We start from the raw sequence: 24895 nt of genomic DNA, 5'->3' as shown, positions 1-24895 counted from the left end.
GCAAGTGAGATCTGGGACTTCACAAATAGAGGTATCGAATACAAAACCACATCAATTTTTTCTCATATAAAAGTATTACACTACAGCCAGAGCATTGCATCCAGTCTGGTCACTGCACATTGCAATGGATATCGGTGGTTGTTGAGAAGGTGTGGAAGAGATTTAACAGATCAGTTTCAGGGATCAGTGATTTTAGTTACAAGGTCAGTTTAGGAAGCTGAAGTTGTCCATCTTGGAGTAAAGGAGATTGAGGGGAGATTTGATTAGGGTGTATAAAATTACACAATTATGAGCAGTTAAAAAGAGATGGCTGCTGCTCCTAGTACTATTTTATCTAATAGTTGAACTGACGTGTATAATCTGCAAATTTATAGAGTTAACTTTCCTTGATGCGAGCTCAAGATTTGAAATATGATACTATGGGAGATGTAAAGGAGAAACGTTGGCTCGCTTCTTCCAATGGAGGAAGACACAGTTGAAGAGTCACACACACACACAAAGCTTTCTTTGGAGATTTGATGCAAGTGACAAATAGGTACATTCCATCTTTGCTGCTACAAGCAGGAAATTGCGAGGACAAAAGTAAAACTATACTATTTGGGGGAAAGAGGAGGAGGAGGAATCTTTTATATTCAAGGTTCAAATAATCATAACCATTTCTTCCAAATAAAATAGCCATGTAACAGTTTTATTTATGATATTTTCCAGAATAAAAATTCAAATATTCTTTCCTGACGAGGAAATTTGGATGTAGCCACACTTTATTGCTGCATACATCAACTTATGTAAAATAGCATATGATGTAGCCCTTTAAATTCTCACTGGATATATTCAGTGCACTTTAAAAGTGCTGAACTGAATTTAGACTGAGTTCACCTAAAGACAGAAAACAGTTCTAATATCATAACATTTAGGAAGAGTTAAAAACATTAAAAAAAAACTTGTTAAAATCAATTAAAGCATTAGTTAGCAACAAGAATCAAGCTTCTCACCAAAAGTTCAGCATGCAGTTACAATCAGGGTTTAAAAACAACCTTTGCTTATAGTATGTGAGCACAAAAAAAATTCCAATTGCAGCTAACAAAATTCTTACCGTACTGAGTGACAGGGCGAGCAATGCTAATCTGAGTAGACTTGACAGTTTACCATTCATATTGCCTTGCTGTGAAGATAGTTGCAATCCTTGCCTGTAACACATTTCTGCTGCTATCATTAAACCCTGAGATTTATATACTTCTGCCAGCCACTAGATGGAAACAGAGATTAAAAGATGAGCATAGATTGCAATCAATCATATGTTTAACACCTGACATACTGCCAGTTGGCTTTGATTTGCTCACATTAAATTAGGTTCTGAAATTCTTCTGAAGTAGAGTTGAAAATGGTCAGGTTCATTTACACGGCTTAAATGATTGCTTGAGACTGTATGTACAAATTTAAGTGATGATTCAATGATAGATTTATTCTCAATGAAGTTTGAGGTTTTAAATTTCTATGAATGGTATTAAAATGCAATATAAGCTGTTCATAAATTTTTAATGAAAGGTAAATCAAATAAATATTAGCAAAAAATTCCACCTAAGGAAATGTACCAAGCAGTTTCTACGTTGAAAAACACCTCTGAATTTTAGAGTTTGAATACTCATTAAAGGTAGAGAAAAACAATTGTGCTCCATGGCAAGCTTTCACTGCTGACAGCCCTCATGGTCATAACCCCAAACTTGACCGCAACTTCAGAGTTTAACACGATGACAGAAATTCTGAAATTTCAGTCTGTCATCCACTGTTTTGCCACAGCTTGTGCTGTGGATCCTCCCCAATACCCCAGTCAAAAATCAGCAAAGAGAAAAATCAATGGATTGAGCAAAATTGTCTCCACTTCCAATCTTATATCCCTGATGGAACCTCCATAAAAATTACACCTTGTTCAATGAAGTATAACTGGAGTTTTTGTTTAGTAATCGGAGACATAAATACTACTGTATGACCAATAAGCTTCAGAAACAAAATTACATATTTATGGAACGTTGTTAACTATCATTTTGACTAATGACTAGAATTTGTTTCCTGGTGGCTAGGAGTACTCTTCAATGAATTCAGCTGATTAGGTAGCTTGATGACATCATTGCAGCTTACACTGATAAACACCACTAAGCAATACTATCAATTTCAAGTCAAGAGACTCAAAAGCTCATGCCATAGTGATTGCTAGATCTCTCAATGAGACTTTCTTTGATGCCTGTAATCAGCACCCTTGTTTTGCTGACTACAAATCCAGACCACAGATCTGACATTAAATGAATGTTATCAAAGACAACAGTTTCTAGATTGCCTCCGTTAGGTCATAAGATAGAAGAGCAGAATTCGGCCATTTGACCCATTATGTCTGCTCCACTATTAGATCCTGACTGATATGTTTAAACCCCCTTCTCCTGCCTTCTCCCCATAACCCTTTATCTCCTTACTAATCCAGAACCTATCAGTCTTAAATACACTCATAGACTTGGTTTTCAGTCTTCTGCAGCAATGCATTCCACAGACTCACTACCCTCTGGCGGAAGAATTTCCTCATCTCAGTTCTAAAGTATCATCCCTTCATTCTGAGACTGTATGCTTGGATCCTGGTCTCATTAGTGGCGACAGCTCTTCCACTTTCACTTTATCCAGGCTTCACACTATCTGTAAGCTTTAATGAGATTGCCTGCATCCCCCGACCATCCTCACAGCCACCACTGAGTACATACCCACCTTTATTATAAAATTAATCTGAAACAGAAAATCCATATTGAATTTTAAACTGATGTGTGAAGAAAGCAATGTACCAGTTCAAGAACGCCACTTCTGACACACCTAAAATAGTGGGACCATGGGTTGGTTCCTTGATGTTAAGACAATCAATCAGGGGTACATCTGCAAGCCTGAATGCCCACCTGCCCTATGAGACAACAAAGCAAGTGGGAATATTTCTACATATCCAGTGAATGCTTTCACTCTTAAAACAGAATATACAGCATAGGAACAGGACATGTCAGCAACTGTATGATGGTTTTTATACTCCCCTTGCATTTTCTTCCATTCATTCTCTGTGAAGAACATAATCCCTTATTTTTGAACTTCAGATGGCAATACTTAAAAATAACATTTTGATGACTCTCAATGTCCATGTGGAAAAACAAACTAATGATTGACATAAAATTCTTCAAAGTTTAAAAAGTTTGATCTAGAATGCAGAATACAGTGAATATAACGAACAGAAAAAGAGAAGTATTTTTAAAAAAATATTGCCATGAAACCTAGTGCTCAGACAGCCTAAATCATAAATCAAACTTTTTAAAAAAGCTATTACAGGAAGACAACTATAAATAAAAACTTACATGCCAAGCTGTCACTGATGTGAAGTTCGACATCACTGCCTTTTTCAGTTCTCCTAAAACTGTATCTGGAAGCCGCTGCTGTGAAAGCAACAGCTGTTCACATTGAACTTGCCTCAGCAGTAGGAACACCATGGGATGCTCTGGGTGCCTCTTTAGAACCTAAATAAAGACCAAACAGAAAACAATAATGCTTGTGGCAGAGGTGTGCACAGTTCCAGAATTCTGTGATGCACTGTAGTTCCAACACTAAAATGCATGCAAGTTACTGTTGTTACATCCAATCATAAAACAATGTCAGTAGCATATTACAGATAAAAAATGTATATACTAGGACATTTAATAAGTTTCTAGATCTGAAACTGCATAGTTATATAATGTTGTAATAGAATTTATATGTTTTCATATAAAATATAACAACTAAAAATTTCTGGCATCTTTAGTCCAAGATTATTAATACAGTGAAATCACATTACAGACAATATAATAAACTCTCGCATATATAAAATTGCTTTTTGTTTTATTCAGTACTTTAGTGCAGAAGACTTCAGCTTCAGAGTGCCTGCCCACTTCTTTTAACCCAGTTGCAGCTTGTTGCAGAGACCAGTTCTCCAGGGACTGAAGATAAGGAGTTGGCATGGTCTTCTCTGTTTCAACTACAGAATAACACAAGTTAATTATACATGACAAGAGAACACTACTCCCTCAAAAACAGTACAGAAGTAAGCAATAACACAGATGCAACAGACTAACGTAAAAGACAATGGAAAATAATTACAAAATTTATGTACATTCTGACTAGTAGGCACACTGAGAAGAAGTCGTAAATTGATCTGGATAAGTCAAATCATAAGTAAGGTCATAAAAGTATGAATATCTCGAGAGACAGAGGTAAGAATAGGGGTAGATAATGATACGATGGTCAAGCAAAGAATTTACCAATAAATTGGGTTGATGAGCAGAATTGTAAGAGCAGAAATAGTCCATTCAGCCACCAAGTCTGTCCCATCACTCAATGAGATTATGGATAATCCTCAACTCCAATTTCCTACTTTTTCTCCTAACTCTCGAATCCCTTTCTGATTAAAGATTTGGCTCTCAGCCTTGAATGTACTTCATGACATTGCTACAGAAGTCTCTTGAAGCTAAGAATTTTGTGAAATTCACAACCCTCTGATGAATATCTTCTGAGTCCTAAATATGCGACCCATAACTTTGAGATTACGGCCTCTGGGCCTCCTACAAAGAAAACCACTTTTCTGCATCTGCCCTATCAATTCCCTAGGAATCAAGCAAGTTTAAACAAGGTCACTTCTCATTCTTCTAAGCTCCAATGAGTACAAGCTCAACTTACTCAACCTCTCTTCGTAAGACAGTCCCTTCATAACCAGGACCAGCCTCGTGAAAATTTTGTGGACTGCCTCACTAATGCCAGTAGATCTTTCCTTAAATAAGAGGCCCAAAACTATTCACAGTATTGCAGTTGTGGTTTGAATGGCTTCAGCAAAATCTCCCTATCTTTATAGTCTATTACCTTAGAAATAAAGGGAAACATTCCATTTTCCATTTTTTTGCCTGAGCTTGGGTGCTAGCTATTGCGGTTTATGCACAAGAAAACTCACTACTTCCTCTGTCCCGTAGCTTTCTGAAGTCTTTTTCCATCTTACTAATATTCACTCCTCAGTTCTTCCTAACATGTGTAACCTCACATATTCCCACATTATATTCTGTCTGGCAAGTTTTTACCGACTCACCAAACCTGTCTGTCTATGTCCTTCTGTCATTTCTTACTATCATCCTTATCACTTGCTTTACACCTATTTTTGTGCCAGTCACAAACTTGGCTACAGTACCATTTATCTCTTCCAGGTCATAAATGTATATTGTAAATAATTATGGCAGCAGCAGTGATCCCTGCAGCATCAAGAAATTGCTGTCCTAAAAATGCCCCCCTTATCCAAATTCTGTCTAATTGTTAGCTGATCCCCTTTCATACTAATGTTATTTACAACATCAAGCGCACTTATCTTCCGAAGAAGCCTGATGTGTGGTTGCTTGTCAATTTCCCTTTTATGCATTCTGCTCATCTTCTCAAAATAATTTGAATGTATTTACGCAGCGAGCATAATCTTTGTGAAGGCATGGTGACTCTGCTCGCTTGTAGTATGTATTTCTAAATGCTCTACAATCAGATCCTTTACAAGAAACTCTGGCACTTTCCCAGTTATAGACCTGAAGATAACTGGCAGACAGTTACTTCCTGTTTTGTCTCCTCTTCTTATATGAAAGGCGTTACACTGGCAGTTTTCCAATTGTCTGAGATTTTCCCAGTATCGAAGGATTCCTACCAGTGCACCCACCATCTCTGTAGCTACTTAGAATCACGGAATCCCTACAGTGCAGAAAAAGTCCATTTGGTCCATCGAGTCTGCCCAGAACTTGGCCTCTGTCCTATTTCCATAAACTCATATCTCCCACCTAAACTGGAGATCTTTCGATTGTGGAGGAAACTGGAGCACTCAGTTGAAACCCATGCAGACAAAGGGAGAACATGTAAACTTCATACGGACAATGCTGGGATCAAATCTGGGTCCCTGGTGTTATGAGAAAGCAATGCTAACAACTGAACCACACTGCTGTCCCTTCTTTTAATATTCTAGAATGCATCCCATCAGGTCCTGCGGACATATTGGTCTTTAGCCTCATTAGTTTCCCTCGTAGTTTTTCTCCAATTCCTTTCCTCCCTTAATTATTCGTAATTTTAGAACATTATTTCCTTATGTGAAGACTGATGGAAAGTATTTATTCAACTTCCCTGCCTTTTCCTCCTTCCCTATTATTTCCCCTGCCTAAATCTCTAAAGGGGCCTGTTAACTTTTGCTTCTCTTGTCCTTTTTATATATTTGAAGTATTTCTTGCTGTCGGATTTGATTTTTCTTGCAAGTCTGCCATCAAAGTTTATCTTTCCATTCTTTCATATTTGGTCATCTTTTGTTTGTTTTCAAAAAAACACTTTCCTAAATCAGGCTTACCACCAATCTTGGCTACATGGTGTTTCTTTTTCAATTTGATGCAAGCTTCAACTTCCCTGGTTAATCACGGTAGGTTTACCTCCTTCCAAGTATTTTTCTTCCTCACTGGCCTATATCTTTACTCTGAGTCATGAACAATTTCACTTCAGGTAGCTTTGTCCTCAGTTGAGTTTAGCATAAGCATTAAAACCTGCGGTCAGACAATGGCACATTTGTAGTGTCCCTGCCACTGGGCGGCAATGGCCAGGTTCAAACCCCATCTGCTCCAGAGGTGCGTAATAACATCTCAGAGCAGGCTGACTAGCAAAAGTATGCAGCACTTTGGGCCTGGGTGGCTTAGTCAGCAGACTATCAAACTTCTAATCTGAGGATCCAGAGTTCAAACCCTGGCTCAACAGTCTCTTAATCTCATCTTGTTCTACTGAATTATGTTTGACAAAAGACATTAACTCAGTTTGCTAGAACAACTCTCCAAATACCACTCATCACTGTTTTTTTGGGGGCCTTCTTGTGGTGCAGTGATAGTTCCCTATCCCTTCAGTGAGGGGCCAGGGCTCAAGTCTCACCTGCTGTAGAGATGTGTAGTAAGTTCTCCGAATAGGTCAATTAGAAAAATAGGTTAAATAAAAAAAAATGACATTATCAAAAACACCCAATCTCATCAAATTATGGAAGCTAAGCAGACTCAGCCCTGGTTAGTACTTGGATAGGAGATTGCCTGAGAATACCAGATGCAGTAAGTTTTATGGCACTTGTGGCGTAGTAGCCGTGACCCTACCTCTGGACCAGAAGACCAGAGTTCAAGTTTAACCTGCTCCAGAGGTATGTCTTAAGCATGTCCGAACAGGTTGATGAAAAATATCTACATAGCATTTTACAGTCTCTTGTGGCAGAGTGATAGTGTCCTTGCCTGTCAGTGAGAAGGCCTGGGATTAGGTGCCACTTACTTCAGAGGTGTGCAAAAACATCTTTGAACAAGATGATTAGAAAATACATCCAAAAAAGTGCAGTTATAATACACAACACCCCAACATCTGATCTATGGAACACTAAAAGAGCTCCTGTGGTACACTGGTTGTCTCCCTAGCTTTGGATCAGGTCTGGGTTCAAGTCCTACCTATTCAGAGGTGTAGAACACCAACTGTGAAACAGGTGATTAGGAAATATCTATGAAAGAATACAGATAAATCTTTAAATGCATCCTGAGTAAACTAAATTCGTAAAATGAATCACTTACCCTTGGTGGTGATTGTTGTGACAAACATCTCCTCTAATGCAGTATGCTTTGGTTTTGTGTTTTCTAAACGGGATAATGTATTTTCCATGTGACAAGCTGCCATTAAACTAGCCCAAACAGCAGGATCATCTACACAACAAAAGTCCAAATATAAACACAACTACTCAAGACATAGGAAACAAAGCAACAGCGTGCACTATTTTTCGTGCTGCAATATATGCATACAATGTAGCATAATGAAATTGAGTTTAGTACCAATTTTACTCAATTTTATATCTAAATGTTGCAATAGATTTTTGAGCCTTGAAACCAAAAATGTTAAACCAAACCTTTTTTGGAAACAGCCGTGGACAGGATCTAGTTCAGTTTTCACTAAATGTGTTAGATGCTTTTAGTAGATATTAGTAATTAGATATTAGATTGGATATTAGTATTAGATATTAGTAGATATTAATATTTATACTGTGCATTGATGGCCAAGGACACTATTTGAATTGTGCAAAGCAGGAAAATTAAAGGCATTTACGCACAGTAATGATAGCAAGCCAGCCTGGTTCAGGTACCTGGTCATTTCTGAATTTTAAATAGATAAACATTCAACCAATTTAAAGGTGAGCGAAGGGAGCAGATGTGGCAAAGATGAAGGAATTGAGAGTGAGGAATGGCATTCTTGCAGGAAGGTGGGTGAGAGCAGGTATATTGTAAGGAGCTGTGGGAGTCTGTGGGCTTGAAATAGATATCAGTGGATACACTATACCACAACAGCAGAATTACATACATCACGGGAACCAAGCAGAGGCTTGGAAACCACTCTGTGGAGCGCCTACGCTTGGTTCATGACAAACACCACCACCCCCTAGTCACGAACCAATTCAAATCCCCCTCCCAGTCCTTGGGCAGCATGTCCATCCTGGGCCTCCTCCAGTGCCACAATGAGGCCACCCAAAGGCTGGAGGAACTGCACCTCATTGTGTTTTGGAACCCTGCAGCCCAACGTTCTCAATGTAGACTTCACAAGCTTCAAAATCTCCCCACCCCGACCTCATTCCCAAGACGAGCCCACTTCGTTCCTGGCTTCTTGACTTGTCCATCTGCCCTCCCACCTAGCTAATCCTCCCTCCTCACTGACCAACCCCCATCCAAATTTGCCCTTCTACACTCACCTCTACTGGCTTCATCCCCACCTTCTTGACCTGCCTGTCTTCTCTCCACTTATCCACTCTTCTATGCACCTTCTACCATCACCTTCCCGCTCTCTATTTATTTCAGAGCCCCCTTCCCCTCCCCCATTTCTGAAGGGTCCAGACCCAAAACATCATGTTTCCTGCTCCTCTGATGTTGCCTGGCCTGCTGTGTTCATCCTGATCTACACCTTATTATCTGCATTATATCTAGGCTCAGTCTCAGTTTGGCAGTTGTCTAACTGGAATCAGTAGTCATGGTTCCAGAGAGAGCAGTCCTGGTCTTCCAGTAACATTCCTTGTCAGGCATCTGGTCCTTGAAGCAGGAGCAACACAGATCACAAGGGTACAGCCATCATGGAAATTTCCAGTGTAGCTGGCACAGATTTTGAAGATAGTTAATGGTCACAGATTATTTGTACATTGATGGAATGAAACCCTTTTCTATTGATGAAGTTAAGCTTGTAATGACATAGTATTCTCTACAGCAGAGCCTAAAGCACGCTACACATGGAGAAAGCCAGCTATACAGGTAAAGCCTCCTGCCCAGAAAGAAGTCAGATGCATAAAACTTTATTGCAGTTGTCATCTTGACTTCAATGGGATAGGATGATCATCATCCTCAGGTTACAAGTCTTGCTCGAATAAATGACAGTTCTGTGGCAGCATTGTGTTTGACTCATCTGGAGAGAACAGCATTGAGGATGATGGATTCTGTACACCTTCCGTACCTTATTCACATCATGAGGGGACTTTCAGCTGCAGCTTAATGCAGACACGGATTGTCAGCACTGAGTCTAGCTACAGCACATGGACTGTCACAGGTCACAAAGGCAGCTCACCACCACCCTTTTCAAGGCCATCTAAGAATGGGCAATTAATGCTGGCCCAGCCAGTGATGTCCACGTTTCACAAGAAAGTTTTTTTTTAAAAAGCCACCCAAGTTTCCTGCTGCACCTGAGCTTGCTAATACATTTGTTCCTCAATTTGTCGGCATCTTCACTGCACTATAGTCATCGTTGCGATAATTGTCATGGTTCGATCCATCGGTCACTGTATCAATGGCTCATGTATGGAATACCAGAAACAGAACAAATCCTTTGTAAGTGAGCAGTCAGCATTCACATTACACACAAATGACAGTTTAGCCCAGCCCTTCATATACTGACAGATGAGAACTCCACCACAGAGGGTATGGAATGCCTGTATATGGACCTTTGACATAATGGATTCAATTCTCATGTATGCAACAGCAGCCGTTTCACAAATGCAGGAGGAAACTAAGTGCAAAAAACATTACCTGCCCGCATAGCCCATGAAACACAATATTATGTACAAAGAGCATGTTGGCCAGCACTAAAGAAATTCAAAGTGAGAGTAAATCGACTCAGCCTTTGAACTGCCTAGTATTGAATTGTTGTTGCAAATTGCTTATTTCTGCTTCACAATCATAAGTATGATTAATTGTATTCACTAAATGACATGGTCAAGATCCCGAACTGACTACTCGTGAACTTGACCCACTACAATTTCTTGAGCCAGGTCCCACCAGGGAAAGCAAGGCAAGAACAGAAATTGCTGGAAAAGCTCAGCAGATCTGGCAGCATCTGTGAAGAGAAATCAGAGTTAATGCTTCAGGTCCGGTGACCCTTTCTCAGAACTCCCCAAGAGAATCTGTTGGGCTTGTCACAAATGGCTAACAAAAATTTTCTTGAACATAATCTAGGCACATTTGCTGCAATTCAGTTTTTATGTTATTACTATCCTAGTCTACATGCTACAGGTATTTTACAGCTAAAGTCCCCCATTGTAACTACTCTATGTTTGCAGCTCTGTGATTTCCCTGCTGGTTTGTCTACATGCTTCCCACTGGTCTATAGACTGAATGAAACAACACAAACACATCCATTTTGTTTCTTAGCTCTAGCCAAATTGATTTTGTCCTTGAACCCTCTGGGACATCCTCTTTCTCCAGCATTCCAATGTTCTCCTTAACCAATACTACCATGCACCTCCTTTCCTATCTTTTTCAAACACCTCATGCCCAAGAATGTTCTGCATTCAGTCCTGACCTTCCTTGAGCGAAGAATCTGTTTTTGGCATATTTCCATTTGACACTCTGCCTGTAACTTTCCAATCCTATAATCCATTCATTCACATACATGCACAATAACCAAAATTTGGATTTTATTACCTTCTCCCTTGATCTGACTTCCTCTTGATTGGTACAGAGAACAGGAAATTTTTTCTGTCTGAAGTATTTCTGAACAATGGTACTTTTTTCTAATATTTTATTGTAGTTTCCACCACGCTGTTAACATGCTGTCAGATCTGAGATTTCCAGCATTTTAGACTTATTTCACATTTTCAAATGTTACTGCATTTTTACAGAAACTGCAGTATTGTGTTTTTTGGGAAGATTTGAGGATCAGGTTCACAAATTATGAGGGCAGAGGCTCAGGGGGACGTGATAATTTGAAAGAAGTTACATCACCTATGCCAGTGACTGAATGAGGTTCTATTGATAGGCCTGATAATTGAAGTGGTAGGAAATAGAACAGGCACAAGGATTTAGGATTGCCATTTGTACACAGATTGATCACCAATATATGCTGAACACACTGTTTCTATTCTATGCAATGCGATGATGCTCTTGTTAACTGATGCGGTAATCTGTTGTCTCACCTGACTCCATTCTAACAAAGCTTGCTGCATTGTGCTTGCTCATCAATAGACACTGGAAACATTTAGACAACTGGTATTACATTACATGTAACAATATTTAATAAAAATTTATGGCCAACATCTTTAATATCAAGCAGATGATAACCAGTACAAAGAGCTAAAATCTGTACTGCTAGTACTGCTATCAGGGCCTAGGATATAGCATTGTTGGATTATCCACTGCACTACTGGATTGTTTGAGATTCTGAGTTTGGCAGTACCAGTACCAATTTTGCAACATTTTTGATCCCAAGTTTGTTATGTACATAGTGGATTTTGCAAATGTGCCTTCCAATGTTGTATAGTCTCACCAAATGCCAATGAAGATGAATGCAGTGTTTCATAGCCCACAAGCCTAAGTTGTGTACAGAAAGCAAAAAGTGCACCAACATTAGTATTATCTTAACACATACTGGAGTGGAGTAGGGGGTGTGTGGGATCATTATATTTGTTTTACTTTGAAACAGAGACTGGTATTGTTACCTGGATAGAGATGAACGGCCTTTTGAATAGTTTTTAAAGCATTCTTTGGTTCATTGGCTGCTGCATGTTTACCTGCAGCCAACTGATTTGCAGCACTGAACAAAAGTGCATTCTAGAAAATAGAAAAAAAAGGCAATAATCAAAAAAACATAGAACATAGAACATAGAACAGTACAGCACAGAACAGGCCCTTCAGCCCACGATGTTGTGTCGACCATTGATCCTCATGTATGCACCCTCAAATTTCTGTGACCATATGCATGTCCAGCAGTCTCTTAAATGTCCCCAATGACCTTGCTTCCACAACTGCTGCTGGCAACGCATTCCATGCTCTCACAACTCTCTGCGTAAAGAACCCTCCTCTGACATCCCCTCTATACTTTCCTCCAACCAGCTTAAAACTATGACCCACGAGGTGATGAATTTTGGAAGGTCGAATTTGAAAACTGAGTACAGGATTAAGGATAGGATTCTTGGCAGTGTGAAGGAACAGAGGGATCTTGGTGTGCAGATACATAGATCCCTTAAAATGGCCACCCAAGTGGACAGGGTTGTTAAGAAAGCATATGGTGTTTTTGCTTTCATTAACAGGGGGATTGAGTTTAAGAGTCGTGAGATCTTGTTGCAGCTCTATAAAACTTTGGTTAGACCGCACTCGGAATACTGCATCCAGTTCTGGTCGCCCCATTATAGGAAAGATGTGGATGCTTTGGAGAGGGTTCAGAGAAGGTTTACCAGGATGCTGCCTGGACTGGAGGGCTTATCTTATGAAGAGAGGTTGACTGAGCTCGGTCTCTTTTCATTGGAGAAAAAGGAGGAGGAGAGGGGACCTAATTGAGGTATACAAGATAATGAGAGGCATAGATAGAGTTGATAGCCAGAGACTATTTCCCAGTTTAATGTTAAGATATTTCTAAAGTGTAAGGTTTTTATACAAGATTTGAAATTGTGATGCTAGTTTGAAAAACAAAAACAAACTACTGGTTTTGTTTGGATTTACCTTTGTCTGATGGGAACTTAAAATCTCTGCAATACTGCCAGCCACTACTCCACCCTACAGCAAAAAAAATGTTCGAGAAGATCAAACTGCAGTTTCTGATCATATTAGTACACTAAAAGGTAAAATTACATATTACAAGTTTTTTAGTTGAGAAATTCAGACAGCTTTTTCTACAAATAATTTTACACATTAATAAACTAATCCGCATTTGCTGCCAGACCTGCTGAACTTCTCCAGTAACTTCTGTTTTTTTTCTAATTTACAGCATCCGCAGTTTTTGTGTTTTTTATTTGACGAGATAGAAAAGTTGTTTCCCCTTGTGGAAGAGTCTAGCAGCAGAGGACAATCTCAGAATAAGACATCACCCATTTAAAACAGAAATGTGAAGGCCTTTTTATTCCCCATGAGGATTAGCCAATCTTCGAAATCTTTATTGCAGAGCACTGCTGAGGATGGGCTGCTAAATAATTTCAGGGTCAAAACAGATTTCTAATCACTAAGGAAATCAAGAGTTATGAGAACACAGGAAAGTAGAATTGAGGATTATCAAATTGCCTGTTTCTATTACATATAATCCTATGGCTGCCCACACAAAAGCAACAATACTTAACATTGTTCTTGTCCATTGAGGTCATATCCTTTTGCACTGGCCTACTAGTCTGTTACCATCACCAGGCAGAAACAATGCTAAATGTTCCTCATGACTCCCAAATAATTTACTTGAAATATTTATTTTTTTCCTTCATCATAAACAGTTGAGACATATATAGAAATACAAACTCTCGCAGGAAAGTATTGGGGAAAAAAATCTAATGACAATAGAATTCTAAGCAAAAAGAAAGATAACCTACTTCTGCCATCTGGGGAGTATGTTGTGGAACAAGTCTGGATAATAATGTCCAAAGGGCAGGATCTGCTGGATTGCTGAAAAGTAAAATTAAGTAATTATATAATATTTATTATACTGAAATATTTTGAGTTTTTGAACTTAACAATAGATATACTGTGTGAAGAGTTCAGACATCATGATATGAGATCTATAAAGTTGCACCACCTGACCCATATTTATAATTTTCCATGTCTCCCCAATTTCAGCTTTGGGAGAGGATGGGCTGTGAATAACAGTCATAAATTGACCATACAAAATTATACATAGTCATTGCACTTAAGCTTTAATAGAACCTTGCTTCATTTCCAGCCATGTGCAATTGCTTTGTGGTATTTAGGCTGCCAAGTTTATACAGCTGTTTTTTTGTAATGAAAAATTGCACTCAACTTCTTGGTATGTCGCTAAATTTGGTTTTGTCTTATAAATCATCTGTTTGTTATACAAGTCCCTTTTCAATTTTCTTTGGCATAGAAGTTAGAGTGATTATCAGTTAAAGACTGAAGACCTGATGAACTGAAGTTTTCCAAACTGATTATCAATCAATCAGTTTGGAAAACTTCAGTTCATCAAGTCTTCAGTCTTTAACTGATTGCATAATACCATATCCTGCCAGAGTAATAATTAAACTCCTTTAATAATAAACTAAATACATTAGCAATATACATGTATTTGAAATAGCACACTGTAACAGAGGCCAAAACTCATTCAAGCTTGCAACATTATGATGGCCAGCCTCACTGGACATTTACCAGTGACTGATTTCTATACTTAATAGATTTTCCAAAATAACTTATTACAAATGTTTTAACTTTCTATTAATGCCACTTATGATGAATGCCAAATGCAAATGTAATTCTGAATGATAAGGAAAGATCAATGCAACTTAAACCAAGTGTTTGAAGATCAAACTGCAAGAAAAATTTTAGAATAGTTATGAACATTAATTGAATTCCAACTAAATTCCAACCATTTAATTTGTCTGTCACAGTATTTGACATTTAAAATTTCAAAAATTGAGATTAAAGTGATCTTGAAGACAGGATCTACTGAAGTATCCCTGGAAATAATCAAAATTGTAAATTTCTTCTTCAGCTTTAGATGTATCAGCATTGAAGACTAACATCTGTATTCTGTCAAGATGTAATAACGTACATTTATTATTGTTACTGAAGTATGAATCATATAGAAAAGATCAGCATGCACAATTTAAATTCTCTTCATAGTGCAAATACTTCACACTTTCATTAATACATTAAAGTATGGATTTACATCAACTTTTCTTACCTATGGACAGCTTTAGCTGCCTGTCTCTGCACAGCTAAACTGTTAGCTTGCAAAGAAAACATTCCTGAAGAAAGAAGGCAGGATTCATAGGTTGAGTTGATTTTATCTGAACATTTGAGTAGTTCATTAAGTGCTGCTGTAGTGAGAGTGGTATCCTTCTTCAACAGACCCAGAGCACATAAAGCCTGCAGACTTTCTACATTGGGCTCCTTCAGCATGGAACTTTTAAATGAATGACACAAAAAGTAGAATTAACAAAACAAAATTAATTTTTATTTGATAATGTAAGCATTGAAGATTGGCACCCTTTCAAAAGTACAATATATTCAAAATTATTAAATAAATTAGACTAAAAATTGAGGGAGAAGACTTGGTGCCTTCTCTGTCAAATTTTATATATAAATGCATCTTTTTAACTGCTGTCAATGTAATTCAGTACATCTTACAGTGTTTTGTATACAAAATGCAGGTCCAAAGACTGCAATGAGATGCAATGACCAATTTAGGTAGGATTGGTAGAGGTTAATGGTAGTTACTTAGACTAATAAATTATGGGCAGTGGTGCTGCTACGATTGTTGGTCACCTTTAAGCTTCAGAATTTGTGTACCTCGCTAACCTGGGGGATATAGTTGATATTAAGGAAGGCTGCAACCGAAAACATGAATACATTAATAAAAGTTTGCAAAATGGATAACTGATCAATTAATTTTAAAAATAAGCTGTTGCATTTTGTCAAGAATAATAATCTTGGTTGCTGTTTTGGATTCCCCTTTTCAAAAAACCTGGGATCTGTATTTGTACCTCAACAACTGTTTTCCATATCTAGTAGCATTTTAATTGATAGGATGGAAAGCCATGCATTTAAATTTGCTGAAGGTATTGATAGGTCAATTGGGGAAAACTGTGGCAAAGAGATTTAAATCCAGGTGAACGTGAAATAATTCATTCATTTAGGACTTAAATAGGACAGAAACAGTCTACTTCCTAAATAGTGAATGGCTAGAAACTAAAGCAGTCCTTATAAACAGATTAAAGCATCATGAAAAGGTCCAGAATTAATAAAAAAGAATAACGGGACGACAACCTTTATAACTGAAGGTGTAAAATGTAAGAAGTTTGAAGTAAAGCTTCAGTTATATGAAAAGAGTCTAACCTCGATCACAACAGGAATATTGTGAAGAAATCTGGGCAGCTCACTTAAAGTAAGGTGTTGAGGAAGTTGTTGGAGAAGGGTCGGGGGGAGGTGTGCAGCTTAGATAAGTTTAAAAAGAAATAAATAATTGGTATTCACAACAAATTAATCACAGTCTCACAAGAAGCTCAGAGACAGTTTATACAGAATAGGAGTTAAAAATCAGACCAAAGTAATGGGAAGTGGCTAAACATTTCTTGTCCTTGCTGGCTGCAAATGGTTTGCACTAGAAAGTTTGTTTTTCAATTAACTCATGGAACATGGGTTGCTCTGGCTAGCCCAGCATTTATTGCCCATTCTCTAGAGGACAATTAAAAAGAGTCCACACATTGCTTTGGGTCTGGAGACATATCTAGGAGAAACCAGGTAAGGATGTCAGATGGTTGTGGTTATTGGAGATCAAACATCTCAGTACAGGATAGCTCTGTCATAGTTCCAGAGTGGATGCTTATAATCAAGCTGTTCATGTTATGATACACCTCTGCAATAGGGTGGACTTGAATTCAGGTTTCCCAGCTCAGAGAAAGGGACACCAGCCTTATGCACCAAGAGACTGTGGTTCCTCAGGTAGGTTTTTTTCTAATTAACTCATGCAGAGATGTGATTACACATTTCTGGAGCAGATGAGACTTGAACCTGGGCTTCCTGGTACAGAGGTGGGGACACCACCACTATATCACAAGGGCCCTAAGAGCTTTTAAAACTCAACCTATTCCAGGATGTTGTAACATAGCTCTGGAGCAGGTGGGTCGTGAACCTAGTCCCTCTGGCTAGAGGTAGAGACACCATCAGTGCACCTCAAGACCCCTTAATTCCCCGGGGTAGTGTCTGAGGCCCAGCTATCTTGACTGAACATCACCAGTTTTGACCTAATGATGAAGGGAAGGTTCTTTATGAAGCAGCTGATTACCTGCACAATGTTCAGCAATATTTGAAATGGTTCAGAATCAGAAACAATCCATGTTGAAATGTAACACCTATACAATGTCGAGTTTTGGATTGACAAGCAGCAAGAAAGATTAGCATCTCTAACAAGAGAGAATCCAACCATTATCTCTTGGCATTCAACGGCATTACAATCTTTAAAGCCCAACTCAGGAGTGCGATGGAATTGTCCCCATTCACCAGGATGGGCACAGCTCCAACTACACAAGATGTTGACACCATCTGGGACAAAAGAAGCCTGCGTGATTGGCATCATCTTCACAAATATTCATTTACTCCATTACTGATACACAGTAACACTGTGTACCATCTAATTCACCAAGGCTCCTTCAACAACATCTTCCAGACCAAATGACCATGACTGTCTGGGAGGGTAAAAGCAGCAGGTAAATGGGAAGGCCACCACCAGCAAGTTCCCTTCTAAGCCACATATTTTCCTGACATGCAACTATATCAGCACCGCTTCACTGTCACTTTGTCAAGATCTTGGAACATCTGTCTCAATGGCATTGTCAGTGTACCGATGCCAACGCATTGCAGAGATTCAGGGAGCCACTCAACACTACCCTCTCAACAGCAACTGGAGATGGGCAATAAGTGCTGGTGGACCCAATGTCATCCACATTGCTGAATGAATTTTATTTTTTTTTAAAATTGCATGATCAGTACCCCTGCGTTAAATAAAGAGTCACAGCATTCAAAACCAACCATTTCATTAGCAGCACAGACGGTAGAGTGTACGATCTCAGATTTCACAAAGACAATCAAAATTCATGATCATACCCATTCATATGCAGAGCAATAAATGCAACCTTGCTAAGATCTCTTTTGCTACCAATGTCTAGATCCTATTTCAAAACCATTTATGTTTGTTCTTTCTCCTTCTCGTTCCAAAATGTACAAAGCTCAGCAAAATCAAAAATCTACTGCAAGTTACTGCAGTAAAGCAGAAAAGCAGATCTTTACGTGGAGCATGGTAAATTCTGAATATGGACTGAGAAATTGGGTGCATTTTTAAAGTCAGTCAAGAATTTTGAAGTTTGTCTCATTACTAGTGTTTAGATGGCACAAAGTATTATTTCATTGGCAGACTTCTCTTCTGCCTGTGTGCACAGCAATCAGTTTATCGATGTGGTAGGTAACTGCTCATCTAAATTGCTCATGCTATGTAAAAATGTAATTTGTGCAGACATGCAAAAACTTTGTATACGAGATTCAAATTACCTCAAAAATCCTTTAATTATCAAAATTTATAATTTACAAAGAACAAAACTAGAAACATGCCATTCCAATTTTCATTTGGTTGCAAGTAACAAAAATTGAGTTTTTATACATACTTACCATTTGAAGAGTAAAGTCTTGGCATTGTCCATTCTACCCTCTCTGAAGGCAATCATTGCAAGTGCAATCATTATGTGTGCTTTCTCTTTCTCTGTACGGGCAATAGTTAAAGCCTTTTCATAAGCTGTATAAAAATACACCAAAAAAAAAAATCAAACCTCAACTGATAAGCTTGTTATTACATAAAAAAATTGAACGCATGCATAATAGGATTAATTATGACTATCTGGCTAACAACTTGTAGAATATCAATTGGATGAATTGATTGCAAGAATTCACTGGTCACAATTAAATCACTTTCTTCAAGGTAGTATTGTACAGTACTTTTCCATGCAGAGCTGCTGAAATCAAATTCAGAAAAAGGAATTACTTTGAAACACAACAGTGTCTGTTGTTAATCTTTCAACAGCTTTCTCCCTCCCACTTCAAGAAAGGCTCAAATTTTGTGGTGGCAACGATGGCAAAACCACTAGCACTAATCTTTCTTCTGAAACTTACGATATCCGTGTGTAGTTGAACATGGACATTGAGAAATTGCATGCCTCTAATTTGACATTTCTCCCAAGGGGGCAGTAACAAATACAATCACTGCTGAAAAATTATGACGAAATGTCAAATGTCTCCACAAATTTAATAAGCGCACACACTTTTAAATGTGTGGTATCTCAATTTCAACCTTAACCCCATATATCCTATGATGTGGAGATGCTCGTGTTGGACTGGGGTGAACAAAGTCAGAAGTCACAAGACACCAGATTATAGTTCAACAGTTTATTTGAAAACACACAAGTTTGGAGTGCAGTCCCTCTGTCAGGTGCGGGGGCTGCAGTCCGAAAGTTTGTGCATTTCCAAACAAACCTGTTGGACGAGAACTTGGTGTCATGTGACTTTAGAATATATGGCCAGAGTCAGAAGTCACATGACACCAAGTTCTCGTCCAACAGGTTTGTTTGGAAATGCACAAACTTTCGGACTGCAGCCCCCGCACCTGACAGAGGGACTGCACTCCAAACTTGTGTGTTTTCAAATAAACTGTTGAACTATAATCTGGTGTCTTGTGACTTCTGACTCTGGCCATATATTCTATTCATTTATTTGGTCTCTGTAGGATTATATTCACAAGTGAAGGATGATTGGTGCATTTTACATCCTTGCTGTTTGTGAAAATAGTTGACTTGATGGCTAGATGCCTGGAGATCCACTTGATTTGACACTAGATCCACAGTGGAAAACAGCTAATCTACACCAGAGATCATCCTATCTTCATAGGCAAGTTTCTTGGAGGGCAGCAGTGACCACTACTGCTTCATTGCTGACCTCAAATGCAGGTTACTGTAATTTGACTTATAAACAGTTAAAAACATATTTCATAGTTTGTTTGTATCATATATTGGTTAAACTAAGATGCAAACCTATACATCTAGGCTAATAAATACTGTACACTTTACACCAAAATATCTGACTTTCAGGGTCTCCCCATGTAATTAGTTCACGCTAAACCCAACTTTACCTTTGGCACTCTCTTGAAGAAGCCCTTTCTTCAAGTAAGCCAGAGCAAGACAAATTATATCATCAAACTCCACAAGTGGATTCAACTTGTAAGTCTGGATGGCCTTCTCATACTGACCTGCAGCACTAAAAAATAGAAAGGCGACTTCAATGTGGAAGCAAGGTCAACTTCAAGCTGTGTGTGTTCTCACCCACAAGGTAAATACAAAGAGCAATAATTAATGTTTTTCAGGGCAGTCACATTACAGCTGATCTTTATTTAATCCAAAAGATAAAAACTCCAAATGTAACCGTAACAAAACATATTTTGAAAAAGCATTATATGATCAATCTAAGGCATTAATTACTAGGCTGGAGATTTTTTATCCAAGCTAGACATGTATAATAACTTTAAAACTTAAAAATCTGATTCATTTTTAGTTCTCTCCATTTCTATACAAAGATAGAACTATTTGCTATCACTATTTGCATGAGAGCTGTGACATGTTTGGATTATACTTTGGATAGTCTTGTGCTGCAAAATGCAGCGCCAATGTAATCAGTTATATAACAACAACTAGTATTGAAACTTAAAATAAAAAGGATTCATCTAGTATGTAAAGATTAGCTGGATTACAAAGTTTATATAAATTGGACTTGTTAATTTTATGGGATATCTTCATATTTTTATCTAATGAAGAGACGCAAATCCCATTTGTCCATTTTCACGGCAGGGGCCCATGCGCACTGGCCAGAATGCGGGTTAGGGAGTTAACTGGTAGTTTCAGGGGCAGAATGGAGATAGGACATAGCAAGTGCAAAGTTGAATTCAACAGCCTACAGCACCCATTATTGCAGCTGTTGTTTTACTCATTCGTATGCAGATGTATACTCATTCATAGATGGTATAAGAAAGGTAGAGGTCTGAACTGCCCCTCACTTTATAGATGCAGGATCAGGAGGTCCTCGGTGAAGCAACAAGCAAAAGAAAGGGAGCCCACTTTCCACGCGGGTAGCAGAAGACCAATATCCCAAACCAAGCAAACAACAAACTGACAATGAATCAAAAACCAGAGGGCATGACTTTAAAGTGATTTGCAAAAATAGTAAAATACTTTTTCTTAAGCATAGCAAGTAGAAAAGGTATGGAATCACTGCCTAAAAGAGTGTAGTGAAGACATTCAAGAGGACTTGGAATGATTATTTAGGCAGAAATAATGCTCAAGGGTACAGAAAAAAAGCAGGAGATTGCCATTATCTGGTGCCACTCATTTGAAGTGCTAATGCAGATGCAACAAGCCTTCTGGTAACCTTCTACACTGCAACATGTCTGTGATTACATGAAATAAGAAAATATAATGTGGTCAGGAGGAACCTGGCACTGTGCTGGAAGCGGTTCAATGACTTTACTCATTCAGGCAAGATGACTGCATTACCCAGACCCTCAGGATTCTGGATATTTGGCCAGGAGGCTTTCCAACTAAGGAGCCTGAGCCAGTGGAATGAATGCACATGGCACAGTTTGAACATTCAGTTGTATTCTCAGTGTTGAAAACTTGCCAACATGGATACCTGCAGTTTAATTAATGAGTTAATGGCACTGATCGTAACAAGCAGCAGTATCCCTTTTTTCATTTATTCTTGCAAAAAATTGGACAAAGTGCTTGGAGACAAGTCCAGCTTGCATATTTCGACCATAATGGAGAAGGTAGCAATGGATATGTCCAGACTGACTGATCATGAACAAGATGAAGGTGGTGTGATATGCATCCCTAGTGTTTAAAGAGTGATTAGGAGCTGTAACGCAAAAAAATGAAAGGGATGCTGTTCACTACACTCTATTTAACATAACAGGACTGTTGCTTGAAGAAATTGTAGCACTGTTGAGGCTTCTAACACAGAAGTTAGATATCTTTCTCTTCTTTGGTTTCCCCATTGGTCACAGTTTGACGACAGATTACTAAGTCTGTCCAGGGCAAGTGTAGCCAGCAGACATTTCAGAACAGTAATCCTCACATCTTGCAAGGGTACCCTCTGCAGCACAGTCACCATGGTACATCCTCTCATGCTCTTCAAAAGGGTGAAAGTGGGACATGAGCATACCATGAGTGATCAGAAGGCAATATATCAAACTGAGGTAATAAAATGTGAGGCTGGATGAACACAGCAGGCCCAGCAGCATCTCAGGAGCACAAAAGCTGACGTTTTGGGCCTAGACCCTTCATCAGAGAGGCAGATGGGGTCAGGGTTCTGGAATAAATAGGGAGAGAGGGGGAGGCGGACCGAAGATGGAGAGAAAAGAAGATAGGTGGAGAGGAGAGCATAGGTGGGGAGGTATGGAGGGGATAGGTCAGTCCAGGGAAGACGGACAGGTCAAGGAGGTGGGATGAGGTTAGTAGGTAGGAGATGGAGGTGCGGCTTGGGGTGGGAGGAAGGGATGGGTGAGAGGAAGAACAGGTTAGGGAGGCAGAGACAGGTTGGACTGGTTGTGTGGTGCAGTGGGGGGGGGGGAAGGGGGGTGGGAGGGGACGAAATGGGCTGGTTTTGGGATGCGGTGGGGGAAGGGGAGATTTTGAAACTGGTGAAGTCCACATTGATACCATTGTGGACTTCACCAGCTTCAAAATCTCCCCTTCCCCCACCACATCCCAAAACCAGCCCAGCTCTTCCCCTCCACCCACTGCATCCCAAAACCAGTCCAACCTGTCTCTGCCTCCCTAACCTGTTCTTCCTCTCCCCCATCCCTTCCTCCCACCCCAAGCCGCACCTCCATCTCCTACCTACTAACCTCATCCCACCTCCTTGACCTGTCAGTCTTCCCTGGACTGACCTATCCCCTCCCTACCTCTCCACCTATCTTCTTTTCTCTCCATCTTCGGTCCGCCTCCCCCTCTCTCCCTATTTATTCCAGAACCCTGACCCCATCCGCCTCTCTGATGAAGGGTCTAGGCCCGAAACGTCAGCTTGTGTGCTCCTGAGATGCTGCTGGGCCTGCTGTGTTCATCCAGCCTCACATTTTATTATCTTGAATTCCCCAGCATCTGCAGTTCCCATTATCACTGATATCAAACTGAGGACTAGGCTTTCCCATACCCTCCTACCACTCTGCTGCCCTCCTGTACTCAAGCCTCTGCCCTTCCTGCTTGTCAGTGGGTCTGAAATCTAAGGGGTCATAGAATCATACAGTACAGAAGGCGTCCCTTGGCCCATCAAGTCAATCCCCTGGACTGCTCAAACACATACTAAAGACTCATTCTAACTTAGGCTTTCCTGATGGGACCAGTGTGCCTTGTCAGCTGTTATCCCTTTCATGATTTCAGCTAAATTTTCAAGGCAGCAATGGCTGGTTTCCTCCATGCACCTGGCTCTCTACATGACCAATTGTGCAGCCTTTGCAACCCCCCTCAAAATCTCCAGCTGGTTTCCACAAGCTCTCAAGAGCTATTTAACTAACTTAACTGGATTCATTTGCAGACAAGTCAGTTCTGGAGGTAGTGACCTGATGAAAATCACCAACGGCAAAATTAGTGACAGGAAATCAACATTTCAGCAACTTTAGGTGGGACCTAAAATTCAGACAGGATTTTTAAACATGTTGTTATTCGCTGGGCACTGCCAGGTTAAGAATGGGCGAGACTGGAACTGAGGTTGCTGCGCAAGGTGAGAAGTGAGTGCCAAAAATGACAAGTGGGGATGGGTGCACATAGCCAGTGTTTGCAAAGGGAACAGGATCCAGAAGCAGATATATCTGATGGGCAGAGCGAGGAGGAAAGGAGAATGCAGTAGCAAAGGAAAATTTTGGATGGCAGGTGGCAGAGAAAGCACTGGTTGCAGAAGAGGGGGAAGGAAGTGGCTATAAAAGGGAGTGGAAAGAGGAGCTGGAGACAAAGGGGAATGAGGGGAGGCTTGTGAGTTTTAAACCTATCAATTAAAGAACACTCAGCAACTGGGAGACACTGAACTAACAAGTTGCTTGCAAATTAATGTTTTTTTGATGAAATATGTGCTACTTATTTAAAAAAATCTTTGACGCATGCTAATGCTTATTGTCAATTTAAATAAGGTGGTAAATAAGGAAATTTAAGGTTTCCCTGTGTTTCTGTTTACATTTAATATACTGATGATAGTAATTGAGAATACTGATGAATTCTAACCCTGTTTCTGCTCGTCTAAATGCCCCGAACATTAAGACAAATACAAAATAAATTGTTACTTTAACAGCACTATATCTAATAAATGCATTAGAGCGAGTGAATGATAAAAGTAGCCCTGAAATGAATAATCAGGCCCCAAAAATCAAAATGTAGCTCTGGAGAAATCTCAAGATGATTCTTTATAAAAAAGCCCAAAAAAAAACAAAAATCCTTGGTTTGTGCAAGCATTTTTGAGGACATCAAAACACCAACTCCAATGTCGGCTTGACAAGAGCTTCATACTCTGATTTATTTTTAAACCCAATTTCTTTTTCTTTATTCTATTTATTCTTTCATGGGATGTGGGTGTCAGTGGCAATACATTGTCTGTTGCCTTCACTTGTTCTGACTGAAGCTGCTGCTATGATTTGAAGACAAATAAGGCTGGCAGATTTCCTTCCAAGGGTAATTAATGACCTAAAATAGCTTTTACCACATTTAATGATAATCTCTTATTAGTGAAACTAGTCTCCTCTTGGATTATTTATGACTGATGTGATTTGAATCAATCAATCAACCTTGGCAAAAATCAGT

General features: G+C 39.3%; 1 protein-coding gene across 7 annotated transcripts in view; it reads right to left on the bottom strand.

The window, feature by feature from the left end:
• The window catches only part of skic3 (SKI3 subunit of superkiller complex), a 130885-nt gene that overhangs the window by 9966 nt on the left and 96024 nt on the right, over positions 1-24895 (bottom strand). For all 7 annotated transcript variants that reach the window (XM_048528389.2, XM_048528386.2, XM_048528387.2 and 4 more), the window contains 10 exons: positions 20191-20315; positions 18681-18804; positions 15202-15423; positions 13880-13952; positions 13029-13082; positions 12029-12140; positions 7641-7769; positions 3903-4027; positions 3375-3533; positions 1094-1246 (listed from right to left, as the gene is read on the bottom strand). In XM_048528389.2, the coding sequence (XP_048384346.1) occupies positions 1094-1246; positions 3375-3533; positions 3903-4027; positions 7641-7769; positions 12029-12140; positions 13029-13082; positions 13880-13952; positions 15202-15423; positions 18681-18804; positions 20191-20315 (1276 nt within the window). The remainder of the gene's footprint in view (positions 1-1093; positions 1247-3374; positions 3534-3902; positions 4028-7640; positions 7770-12028; positions 12141-13028; positions 13083-13879; positions 13953-15201; positions 15424-18680; positions 18805-20190; positions 20316-24895) is intronic.

Source organism: Stegostoma tigrinum, chromosome 3 (genome assembly GCF_030684315.1).
Source record: "Stegostoma tigrinum isolate sSteTig4 chromosome 3, sSteTig4.hap1, whole genome shotgun sequence".
NCBI classification, from domain to species: Eukaryota; Metazoa; Chordata; class Chondrichthyes; order Orectolobiformes; family Stegostomatidae; genus Stegostoma; species Stegostoma tigrinum.
This window is presented reverse-complemented; position numbering and strand designations above follow the sequence as displayed.